Source organism: Anabrus simplex, chromosome 13, assembly GCF_040414725.1.
Source record: "Anabrus simplex isolate iqAnaSimp1 chromosome 13, ASM4041472v1, whole genome shotgun sequence".
Taxonomy (NCBI): Eukaryota; Metazoa; Arthropoda; class Insecta; order Orthoptera; family Tettigoniidae; genus Anabrus; species Anabrus simplex.
In genome coordinates, this window is record NC_090277.1 from 71,281,887 (window position 1) to 71,295,258 (window position 13,372).

The 13,372-nt window shown below is 40.1% G+C and overlaps 1 protein-coding gene across 2 annotated transcripts in view; it reads right to left on the reverse strand.

Annotated features, from left to right (window-relative positions):
- LOC136884978 (receptor-type guanylate cyclase Gyc76C) overlaps nt 1–13,372 on the reverse strand; it is a 589,503-nt gene that overhangs the window by 27,868 nt on the left and 548,263 nt on the right. For both annotated transcript variants that reach the window (XM_067157344.2, XM_067157343.2), the window contains exons 11-14: nt 9,708–9,971; nt 7,743–7,814; nt 4,094–4,259; nt 1,197–1,349 (exon numbers count right to left, since the gene is read on the reverse strand). In XM_067157344.2, coding sequence (XP_067013445.2) covers nt 1,197–1,349; nt 4,094–4,259; nt 7,743–7,814; nt 9,708–9,971 — 655 coding nt within the window. The remainder of the gene's footprint in view (nt 1–1,196; nt 1,350–4,093; nt 4,260–7,742; nt 7,815–9,707; nt 9,972–13,372) is intronic.

Genomic DNA, 13,372 nt, shown 5'->3' on the forward strand with positions numbered 1-13,372 from the left:
CACTTCCAATCCCCCGTCTCATGCTCCTCACACACATACAAACTCAGTCAGCTGACGGCACGGCGTAAGGGAGGACACAAAATATAACATGACCGGCTGAGAGGTAAAATATTTTCACATTTCTTTACACACTTCACTAATATGTTCTCACAAGGTTTTCTCCTTATAAAAAAACCCCACTTTTTTTACATTAATTTTATAATTTTTTGGTTCAGACTTATTCCAACAGTCAAACTTTAAATTCAACTTCAATTACAGTTATTTTCAAAAGTTCCCCAGATTAACAGTTAGCAGAGCAATTGTAGAAAAGGGCTTAAGAAGGCAGTGGTATTGAAAAGATCAAGAAGTGGGGCAGAAGAGAATTGTCAAGTACTGTTAGATTAGAGCTCTGCAAGTGTCTGCTGTTTGAGGTGAAATATGATATCTTTATAGTTCCTCAATGTTGCTGGGAATCAAAGCTTAGCTGTTAACCTTTCATGAGGATTTGCAAAAGCCCTCATAAACATGTCCTTTTTAATGTAAGCAGTAACCAAGCTTAGCAATTCAAAATATCTCTGTTCATCCATTTATAGATCATTGTATCAGTTACTTGATTCTGGCTGAAGCTGAGACAGTAAATTTATGTGAGAATACCTCAGTTGCCAGTTCTCACTGCAACTCCTCTTATATTTTCTACACGTAGCAAAGAAGAAGGCAAGTCACGCCTAGTACAGTGCGTAACAAAGAAACAAGTTCAAAAAGAAGGAAAGGAATACATTTCAAATCAAAAGGCCGGCCTTTTACCCACCACAGGTGGAGTCTTGAGCGGAGACAGGCCCGCCAACGCATGGAAATGGCCCCGATATTCTGAATTCTTGTAAATAAAAGGAAACGGAGGCTGAATAAAAGCTAAACCTAGCATGTCGTGGTTACTGGAGAAAGAAGTGTGAATATCTAGCATCTGTTACAGCCTGTGAAGATGAACTGACGTCAGGCAGCTGCATCACTGATACTACTGGTCCACATTTCTGAATCAGAGCACAAATAGAACACCATGCACGGTATATCCTCCGAAATGATATGAGCCACGTCAGAAATTTCTACTCGCATTAAGTTTTGAGAGACTGCTGCTCCGTTAAACAGTACGAGTGCTTACACCTCCGTCATCTGGAGTACATGAACATAATGAAGTATAGTGCCACACTGGTTCCTTTTACCTTTAGGTTCAAGAGGACAACCTCCGTACGGACCTCTCTTCCCGAAGATTTCATAGAGAATGATGGCAAAGGCGTACACATCTCCCTTCTGAGTGCCTCTGATTGGCGAGCTCACCTCTTCGCGTAAGAGCTCCGGGGCCTTCCAAAACTGATCTGCAACATGAATAAAACAGAATCAATACAAGTTCCAAACATGGCGATGGTTATACAATAATAATTCTACAGGTTAAAGATATATTCATCAAATATGAGAAACAAGGAAAGGGATAGCAATACATACTGCTGATGATGGCTCAAACATAAACATAATGTTGATTAAATAATTTATGTAATAGGTGAGTAATTTAGATATCAGAGAGAAGAATGATCAAACTGCCATTAGTCCCATGTCTTCTCAGCTTCTGATAAGCTACGAGAGGCATTCAATAGATAATGCAACACATTTTATTTCTCGGCCAATTTCACTTTTTTTTAAATTGGAATTTTATTTGGGACATCTTTGAATATTCCTGCTTTGTCTCGTAGAGTTTCATAAATTTCCAATACGTGGCAGCGCTATAACTAGCCTTCAAAATGGCGTCTGTAATGGAGGTGCGAACCAAATAGAGAGCAGTTATCGAGTTTCTTTTGGCGGAAAACCAGGGCATCACAGATGTTCATAGGTGCTTGCAGAATGTCTACGGAGACCTGGCAGTGGACAAAAGCATGGGGAGTCGTCGTATGAGGAGTGTTTCATCATCACACCAAAGTCGAGCAAACATGTCTGATCTCCCACATGCCGGCCGGCCACATGCAGCTGTAAAAGCAAAGTCATCTTCGTACAGGCCATCAAGGCCCTTGGAGGGGTGGAAGGTAAAGGCTTCCACTATCCGTAACCTCGGCACTTGATGGGGTAGAGTGGATAGTTCTACGCCCGGCCGCTTTTGCCCCCAGGAATTAACGTGGTACTCATTTTTGGTGTAGGCTGAGTGAACCTCAGGGCCATGTGCACCTCCAGAAGTGGAAATCTCATTTCTTAAATTTTACGACTTCCCGATGGGGATTCGAACCCACGTCCTTCCGGGCGAACCGAGCACGCCTTTACCGCCTCGGCCAGGCAGCCCCTCCACATGCAGCTGTGACGCCTGCAAAGTTGGAACGTACGGACACCCTTATTCGAGGTGATCGACAGATCACAGTCAAACAGCTCGCTGCTGAACTTGAGGTCTCTGTTGGTTGCTGACACACTTATCCACCAGTTGGAGTATTCAAAGCTTTGTTCCTGCTGGATTTTTCAACACCTACCCGAAGACCACAAAGAGCAAAGAAGAAACAACTTCAGTGTGTTCGTAGCCATAAAAAAGCAAGCGAATTTCTCCTTCTTCACGACAACGCAAGTCTGCGCACCTGACAGGAGCTCACAAAACTTCAGTGGACTGTTCTTCCTCGTTCACTCTACAGCCCGGATCTCGTGCCTTCTGATTTCCATCTGTTTGGCCCAATGAAGGATGCACTCCGCGCGAATCACTACGTGGATGATGGGGAAGTTATCGACGCAGCACAACGCTGGTTCCGACATCGACCGGTCGAGTGGTACCATGCAGGCACACAGGCCCTCACATTACGGTGGCATAAGACCGTAGCATTGATAAGAGATTATGTTAAGAAATAGGGTATTTGCAGCAAAAGGATTCGGGAACAACATGGTGTATTTGAATCCTCGATATAACCAAGCTCTTTCACAAAAAAAAAAGTGTTCCTTTATATATTGAACTCCCTTCATACTTTCCAGCTTTATCAGGAAGGTGGGCAGTTCACAGAAAGAAAGGATGTACTGTTGTAAGGTTTGAGGACAATACCGAGCAGCCTCATAGAATTAATCTAGAGAAGAAACATATATACAAGCCAGACACCATTCCAACATTTTTATAGCATACTTTTAAACTGTACAAAATTGATCTAAATTTAATATTAGGTTTAGTTATTACTATACTGAGAGATTCAGTATTATTAATGAGTAGACTTTGGATTTTTAGGAGCTAACATTTTTATTTTAGGTGTCTAAAACAGGTCCTCAGATATGGAAAAAGAGGTCCTAAAAATATATTTTAGGCAATTTCAATTTTACAACTTTTTAATGAGCATTTTTATTTTGCTAAATTCATGGTAACTCTTTAGGGAGAAATATATTTTAATCAGTCGCACCTTTGCTGCAAATGTCACAGAATATAATTTTACCATCCGATGTGAAATGGGGAAAAGTGTATAACCAATGTTTTATTAAAGACGACTTGGAAGCTGATAAACTGTTCCCAGAGAATGATGTGAAGAGTTTTGTTTCCAGCAGACTACGGGCGTGTTTACCACAGGAGGTTCTTACGTGTCGCTTAGGATTTTATTTGAAAAGTATTTCAAGAACATACTGTTCAAGATACTGAAAATGAGTCTACAGTTATTTCAGTTTCTCGGAATAAATTAAAAACATTTTAAATTAATTTAAGGATTAAAAATAGGGATTATAGAAATACAGGCAAATATAGGATCTAACATCAATTGAGGCATTTTTTAGGGACTATAAGACCAGTGTTTTAAACCTAGCAGATTCATGAAATGTGTAAATACAACTTCATTTTAAGTTCTCTCTTCAGTTTAAAAGTTAGGTTTTTGCCTAAAATCTGAGGTCTATTAATGAGAAACCACTTATACCAGATTAGCAAAGAATTACCACAATAATTAACACTGAAACGTATCCTTTTAATGTATGTAATTTACTGGCAACCTCTGGTGAAATGAAGTTCAAATGAATGTTCATTCTCTCATTAAAAGGAAGTGTTTGAACCATAACCACTTTACTAAGTAGGTGAACTTCAAGCTATTTAACAAGACAGCATGCAGTCTTGGGAAGACTCGAGACTTACTTCGGAAGTGTTGGTGTTCGCCGATGCTATCGCTCTCCGCACAGTACCGCAGCTCGTGAAGCCCAAAGTCGGTCACCTGAAGAACCCAGCGACTTGTCACCACGCAGTTTGACGACTTGAGATTCCCGTGGCACACCAGAGCTGACTTGTGAATGTAGATCATTCCCTGGGGAAATACATTACTTCATCTTAAAAATACAAACCTCACAAACTAAAATATACGAGTTTTCAGTTTAGTACTTTTAATTATATATTTCATAGTTTAATTTTTCTGGAATATTGCCTACACTTGTTAGGTTGCATGACAGTTTTTACAGGTTGAACCAACAACCTGGATGATTACAAAATACAGTGAGTTTCTCTCATTGGCTGGCCGGCACGTGCGTCCAGCACTTCGCAGTTCAGGTCCGCACTTAGAACGTGTATTAAAGTGTTGATCAGTCGCTCCAATTGTTCTAGAGTTGTCAAGTGTTACTTCGGACTATACTCGTCATAGTGCCTCCGCATGCGTACACGGTAGAGGAACTGGTATTTATGTACGATAATTATGTGAAAACAGAGTCTTGCAGAGGAGTCGTAAGGGGATTTGTAAGAAAATTTGCAGGTGCAAGCCGCCCACATGGAGAGACTGTGTGGAAACTCATAAAGAAATTGTAAGGAACTGGCTCTTTACTCAATAAGAAGTGAAGTATTAAAAAAACATGGACTTAACGAGGAAAAAATAAATGAAATTGCAGAATGTTTAGAACATATGCCTACAAAGTCCCTAAGACAACTTGGATAAGAAGCTGGGGATTTGAAGAGCTCAGCATGGCGGGCTACGAAGATGTTAAAATAGTCTCACTCACAGAAGACGAACCTATGCTTGTGAATCGGAGTTTCCTAAGACGATGCCAGAAATGTGTGGATGCAGGAGGACAAGCTTATTTTAGTTCTTAATTACTAATTTTCTTAATTTTAAGCTGATCTCTTAAGGCGAGCGAAGTGGTGTCCTTGTGCTACGCCACGGAGCGGGGAAAGACGAGTCGACGGGAGGCAGATAAGCTGGGCGTGCCTGGCGGCCAACCAATGAGAGAAACTCCCTGTTCACTGGCGGCAGAGAACAGCGACAGATATTGGATCACGAACTTCCAAAGGAGCAGGTGGATCCAGTGAGGGCTGTGTGGCGGAGGGAACACCCTAGGACAAGGCTGCGATGACAGGGCCAATTTAAATGAGATCTAAACCAACTGGGCATCGTGCGAGTTTGGAAGAGGAAAGCATCAGATTAGCTGACATGGGGGTAACTATTTTGAACAGGCAACTAAAATCATCTGCAAGAAAAGACATGTCTACTCTCCTACAGATGCATATTACAGGAGAAGTACCAGATCTCTGAAATTACTAATAGGAGCTAGAAGAACGATTTCTCTTGGATGTTCCAAGTTTAACGATAAGAATTAGGTACAAAACAAAAAATCCTTACACTAGTCTGCCTTAATGGCCATATAAGGCTCAATTGCTATATTGTGGAAGCATCTGTATGGACACAGTAGAAGCAACTTTAAGGAACCCTTTTAAATAGAACAATAATGAAAAAAAATTAAGAAGAGTTCAGTATACTTTGTCTTGTGGCAGTCCATGATCTTGGAAAATTGTTTTAAATAAATAATCCCTTAGCAGTCGAATCATACAGATGATTATGAAAAACTACCTACATTAATATTTGTGGATACTTGATTACATAAATACTTAAAATGCAGAATTAGTAGGTACGCCTTCCTTTTCGCTTTTACTCTCTGTACAGCAGTAAACTTCCCAGTGAAAGTATGGGTTTCTTTTTATCCTCCTTTGTTGTGTGTGTGGCTAGATGTTTGCTATTCGTTTTACATCGCACCGACTCACTCAGGACTGGTGAGACAAGCCTGATAAGGTAGAGGCTTGTCTGGTGAGGAAATGGGAACTCCCAGAAAAGCAACCTGAGGATTTCTGACTGTGTCCCGAACCGAGCAGCCAGCTTGCTTGGTGTGTGGCTAGATGTGTTCTGATAAGTAGTTACTCATTTTTATAGGGTCTCTGTGTGTTTTCTCATTCCCAGGAATTTGGATACCAGTTCACTGGCCATGACGATTACCAGTTTAGCTGTGCGTAAGATCTTTGGTATCAGAGGCAAAGATCATTACAAGAATGTATGTTTTCCTGTGTCCAGGAGATGACAGCATGTTATATGTTGTGTAGATAACTACGTAGGGAGAGCACAGAGCCTACTCCTTTCAAATAACGGCAAGAGATTTGCGCAAGGCTTAACCATCACATGGCCTCACTAGCTTGTGCACCACCACCACCTCTTCTACCTCGCTGGACAGCAGTGAACAGTCTGTCTTACGGTTGGTGGTCACCTGAAAACGCGTGACATGATGTTGCCAAGCTGCGATATGAAGTATTGATGAATGGCCATCACTACACTTGTAGACTCCAAATTCCATACGTACATCTCCCGAAAACAATTTATTAGATGCAAATAAATTAATTGCTATCAATTTGAGTTTCATTTGTGGAAAGACATATTTATGTGATAATTCAATTTTCTCAAATGGAAATTTGAAACCATTTCCCCCCACCAATGGGACTGGAAATGGCTAACTGGGTATGCGCCCGTCAGTAGTAATATTACTACCACGCGGCATGCACCCAAGTTCCGCTGTTAGTAATACTACTACCAACACAAAATTCGAAATTTAGTCACTCGAAAGCTATTCACCTTATTGAATTAGTTTTCATTTTAACGTGTTGGCGATTTCCTTTACTATCGATAGGTGGTGTTATCGATCAATAGTGATTGGTGGTGCAACCTAGCGACAATGTGCGCTCACTCCTCGCGTGCTCAGGTCACATAAGCACGTGTTCTAATGATGGATTTCACAGATTTAGAATGAAAGTGTCTGCAATACTGTATATGCTGAGCATAGCAAGAGAGAGCCACGAGAAATTCAGTCCGACCATTTGCTGGCATCTTATGCACTCACAATGAAGTCGATCAAGTGGTGCAAAAAATTATTCTTCCAACTGTTTGATCTTCACCGGTTGTGCTGTGAAGCAAATAAAGGTGATGTAGGTCTTTGCATAGGAGAATGTTTTGTGTTACCATATCAAAGCTATGTGTAATTCTGTTCTTCACCAACTGAAAACTATCGAACTTTTCTGAGTGAATTAGATATCTGTGAATGAACAAGGATAACAGAACTACCAATATTGTAGCCTAAGTTTCTTTCCTAAGCTGTGGGAAACCATTTTTGAATTGATTTCATGTCATAGTCCACTTTTTCTAGAATATGTATGTTTAAATATATTTAAATTGAAAATACTGACAGAACTGTGATTTTTTTTTCCAGAAGTTTAAAACAGGCTGGCATGGAGTAGGGAACTCGTCCGGGCTCATAGTGTTAATGCGTCAGTTTCGGAACGCTTTAGTGCTGCCTTATAACGCACTATACTTAGAATAAACATGTCAGAAGAGTTGCAACAGGCAGGTGACTTGTTTCGGCAGTCTAGTAGCTTTGTTACTCAATTTGGCACTTTTTGTTCCTTTCCATTACTTAAATTATGTTAAGATGTGGCAGGAATAGAAAAGTGGACTGCTGCCACAGGTACAACACAAAATATCTCTTACCTTGATAAGATCACGAACTAACGAAGAAATGAACATCATGTCCAGCTTGAGATCTTCATTCTCTATGATATCCTGCAAGCAAAGCACACATCTCACTTAACGACATACAATTTCTGCCTCGTACGTAGTCTTTATCTAGGATTAGGAAAACAAAAGTTGAAAGAATGTTTAGTACAATTTATGTGCATCTGTTTGTTTCTTTGTTTGTTTGTTTGTTACGACCAACTGCAGAACGTAATTTCTCAAAATTTGGTATTTACATGCTGGGATGTGCTCGGGGCTACAGATCATTTGATTAGAATACAGCGGTGTACCAATATTAAGGGGATCAAAACAGGAAATGTCAAATTTCTATGCTAATATCAGCTATATTACAAAAAAACTGTAGTCACTTAAAGAAATGAGCATATGGTATAGTAGTTGTCACGTAAGGCCGATCACTGCTGCCAACTTGACTAGTTACATGTTGAAATCACAAGACATAACCTCAATGTAAGTATCAATAATGGAGGTTCCCTTACTAAAGCAAATGATCATTCAAGATATTTGTAATCAAGTTGGATTTCAAGCTCAGTGAGGGCTCTTTCAATTTAATCTCTGCCTTTATTTTGATATACGCATTGCTACAACCGTATGCTTCGGTTTTTGCCTCCTGTAAATAATTCTGCTGTTACTTGCCGGTCTGAAGAGAAACCATGCTGTATTAATACACACAAGCAAATATATTACATGTCAATAAGAATACACAAAGTCTAAGACTGCAAACCGTAACAAAGTTGTGACAAGACAAGGTTCTAGAGGATGTAATGTTCCTTTCCTTTTTGGAGGAGTTCTTGCAGATTTTTCTTGCTTCTTAGACATCCTATTGAACTGTATAAGTAAGTATTCAACGAAATTAAATTCATTCCATCCCCTGGTCTAAGGAGTTTGGACAGCCAAAGTAGGGGTGAAGTACAATGGGGACTTCGAGGGCCCTGGGACTGCCACGGTAGCTGTGAAGGCCCTTCAGGAACTCTGAAAAGTGGTGGCAAAAAGGGGTTCTGGTTAAGATGCAGCAGGTCGTTATGCTACTTAGGTTCGAGAATGAATGAATGAATGAATGAATGAATGAATGAATGAATGAATGAATGAATAAATAAATAAATAAATAAATAAATAAATAAATAAATAAATAAATAAATAAATAAATGCAATGTGAAGTTTAATCTTATACCAGTTGTATAGTATAATTTGAAGTAATTCCACATACTGTATATCAGTTGACTATATTTGTAAGTAGTACAGGAGATATTATAACTAGAATTTTGTAAACAATATAAATTTATTAAGGATGAGCTGTGTGTTTAATAGAAAAAATTGTTAGCGTAAATTGTATAATATTGTATTAAAGGAAAATGTTCTTCTCTTGTTAATTTAATATTTAGTGCTTGACAATAATGTATTTTAGTGTACCATTTGCCACCGAGGTAGACACCTCATTTGCAAATAAAGAGATTTTGATTTGATTTGAAATAAGACCGTAATGTTGCGTTCGTCATTTCACACCAAGTACATTATTAAATGCATTATTCGAACTCGCCACAATTCTATTCACCTGACATTACCCAAACAGATCTACAAATACGGCAGTGGCAATACGTAATTCTCGCAAATCATGAAATAAACCATGACTACTGTACAGTGCCAACGTGCCAATAACTGTAGGATGACGTATCAGCAAGTAGGGTTCCTAAACTGTGCGGTTAGCGACACAGAATCAAACCCAACAGTTAGAAAATAACTAAACATCATTACCTTCAGTATTAACAGGGGAGAGAGAGTAAGGTTGTACAGGCTTACATGCCAGGGAGAAACCTATAATGTTTGTTGCGAATGTCCACAAGCTACATAGAAAGTGAATTCTATTTTCATAATAATCAAAATTCTGATCATATTAAGTGCGGGGGAAAGAGTGCAGTAACTTACGTAGAGGCTGCCCTTGCTGCAGTAGTCAGTGATGATGAGGACTCTCATGGGCTCGAGGCAGGCGCCGATGAAAGAGTTGATGTTATCGTGTCGCAGGTCTCTCAGGACTCTCATCTCCTTCATCACTTCCCGACAGATGTCCTTTCTCTTCGAGAACTTCAGCTCCTTGACTCTGACCCGTATGTTACGGTACTGGCCTATCGTCGTGAAAAGCTGCGCCGGCCCACACCGAGATTCGAATGAAGTTGCGCTCACCAAACTCAGCTGTGGAGGAACAATTAGAAAAAAGTTATCTCCGGTTTGAAATGGAACAAACCAATTTGTAACTTTCAAGTAAACTAGAGGTATATTGGGAAGCTGATTTTTCACAACAAATATACTAATGAAATTTGATGTTGTTGTTGCTACTTGTTTAAAGTCACACACACATCAAAGGTTTTTGTGATGGAAGGATGGAAATGGTACCAGTCGTGGCCTTAATTAAGATGCAGCCCTAGCATTTGCCTGGTGTGGAAATGGGAAACCACGGAAAACCAACTTCAGGGCTACTGGTGGTGCAATTAGAACTGGCCATCTACCAAACGCTAAGCAACCATAACCAATTCTCTGTCACCGTACTACTCCTGCACGTCACACTGGAACTGAACCAGTCTCTTACCTCAGAGCTGCGTGCCCCTAACCACACGGCCAACTCTCCGTCATACTACTACTCCTGCACGTCGTATGATGCTCTGCGGAGGTCTTCTTATGCCAGGTTATCATTTACAAGAACAATTTAATGATACCAGCCAGAAAAAAGGCAACTCTTAAACATTATCAAATAGAGTAACAGTGGAACCTTTAATGAAAAACTGCATTAAGATATATTTTTGTTGTATGCTGGGTATTCAACCCTAAGGCTGGTTTGAGCCTCATAGCTCTGCCAATTGCTGTAATGATAACCTATGTGCCAGCAAAAAAACAGGAGTGAGGTAGTTTCCCGTTGCTTTCCTCGCTGGGCCAGAAACTGTTATTACATATCAGTCTGTGAAGCCCACTGAAATGCATGCATCAACTGACCCTATGACTGACAGTTTCACACCATTCATATCAGGGACTGGTTGCATAAGGAATAGTATTACTAGCATCACTCGTACCTCGGTCACTTTCATATTGTCAAATCTGAGGATGAGACCGAGACACATCACTGTTCCAGCCCACACCAGAAGACATAGATACTAGGTCTCGCAAGCAACTTCATATATTTTTGTATGGTCAGCAAATTTTCTATATCGATGGTGATCATCATGATGATGAATTCCTTCCAGGGAGCAGGGCAGGATGTGCCTCCATTTATTGCGGTCCTCTCTGTAGGGCAAACCATGTTTCTCCCCTCTTCTCTTACCTGATCTAACCACCTTTTTCTAGGGCGTCCAATCGGTCTTCCTCCTGGAACAATCTTTTCAAAATATTTCCTTGGAGTTTGAGTCACCTGCGTCTGCTTAACATGTCCTAGCCACTTCAGCCTTTCTTTCATGACCAGGCTGACCTGCAGATCTCTTCATCCTAATTCTGTCCTTCCTTGTTTTCTGTACAACTGATCTAAGGAACTTCATTTCAACAGCTTGCAGTTGACTTACTTCTCTTTTCTGTAGGATGCAACTCTCCAAACTATACGTCATGATGGGCAGGGTCTGTTTAGCCCTCAGAGGAACTCCCTTGTCCCATACTATGTTCTGTACTTGATAGAAGTTCAATCCTTTTTGCACCCTGTTCAGCACTTCATTCTTGGCACTTCCATCATTTGATAATGTACTCCCCAGATAATTAAAGGTATTCCACACATCAATAGTATTAACCATTATTCATTACAGTGATGAAGTAACACTGAGAAACATCATCTTAAGCTATTGAAAACTATTTAAAATACTATATATGGAACAGTCCAATGGGACTTGACTGAAGAGAATGTAGTGGGGAGAAAGGGGCAAGTTGACGATGATAAGCTTTCTTTCGACATTCCGTCGGAACATGGCGCGTTTTATGGCTGTGATGACATGCTTATTACTGCTTACCTTTTTGTGCACAGTTCTGCAATGTTCAAAATTCTTGTTTAAATAGCTTTTTCATAAAGTAGTAAAGTTTAATCATCATTATCATCATCATCAATGTCCCACTCCAGTCACCCGGGTGTGGTTTAATATTATGTAAATTTGTCATTTTGCCCCGTGCCCGGGGTAAGTTGACGAACTTATTGGGGTAAGATAACGAGCATTCTTCTCAACTGTTTCAACACGAAACTTTGCTGAATTTGTTAAACACACCATCAAAACTTGAAGTAACTTAATTTTAATTATGTACTACACAAGGACATACATTTCTAAAGAACACACATTTGAAAGATGTTAAAATACTTTTTAAAAAATTTAAAATAACTTTTAGAAGTTCCTGTGCACTACATTGAATGTGGCCTTCGTGGCTTAGGCGGCAGCGCGCCGGCCTCTCACCGCTGGATACCGTAGTTCAAATCTCTGTCACTCCATGTGAGATTTGTGCAGGACAAAGCGGAGGCAGGACAGGTTTTTCTCCAGGTTCTCCGGTTTTCCCTGTCATCTTTCATTCCAGCAACACTCTCCAATATCATTTCATTACGAGTCATTGCCCCAGAGGAGTGCAACAGGCCTCTGCAGCCGGCACAATTCCTATCCTCGCTGCAAGATGGGGCTTTATTCATTCCATCCCTGACCCGGTCACCAACTAGAAAACAGGTTGTAGGTTTTCATTTTCATTCACTACATTGAATACAAGAACTCTGAAGAAAACAGTTTTAAACTAGAATATTATCACAGAGAAACCATCCAGTACCTTCATAACTTGAGCAGTCTTCATGCCACCACACTTTACAATTATAAGACTGGAGAGCAATCTTCCTCATCAAATATTTGTGGGTTGAATGGATCAATTTCACGTGCATCAAATCTTTCAATGGCGTTGCCCATAGTTGCATTACGAGACATCTGAGATTCTTTGACAGCATACATTGCGGCTATCGTGCTTACTTCATTCCAGTCCCGTCTATCCCTCTTCTGTTGATAATTTCTAGGTATTTCTACAATTAGCGTAAGAGTACGGGTGACTACATGTGGCTTGGGGTAATATAATGAATTCGTCAACCTGCCCCCGTCATCTTGCCCCAGGCTACTTAGGAAGCGGTTTGCCCTTATAACAGACAGACTTGCTGCAATCAAGATTCGGTTAACAATGAAGTAAGTTGACATTTAAAGAAAATAAGCTGGTTAATTCATACTGTGAACACACTAGTAGTAGAAGCTTTCTGCACATACCTCAGATATTTTAGTGTGACAGTGCCAGACAGACAACCCCCTACCACTGCCTGTCACAGACTGAAAGAAATTTCCTTCTTTGTGTAAGTTATACATAGCTAATTTAGTGAACACAATACTGCAAAAGTTATGGTCGATTCGTCTTCTTGCCCTGGTTTCCCCTACTATGTTCCTGAAACATGTTTGAATACGATTTTCAATTATGAAAGTGTATTGATGACGTGGACCAAGCATATACTATTTTAAATAGTTTTTAATAGCTTTAGACAAGTCAGTGCAGGAACAAATAACTATTGTGGATACGTTTATCAACCACCCTCTTGTCGTTAGGTATCTTGACCA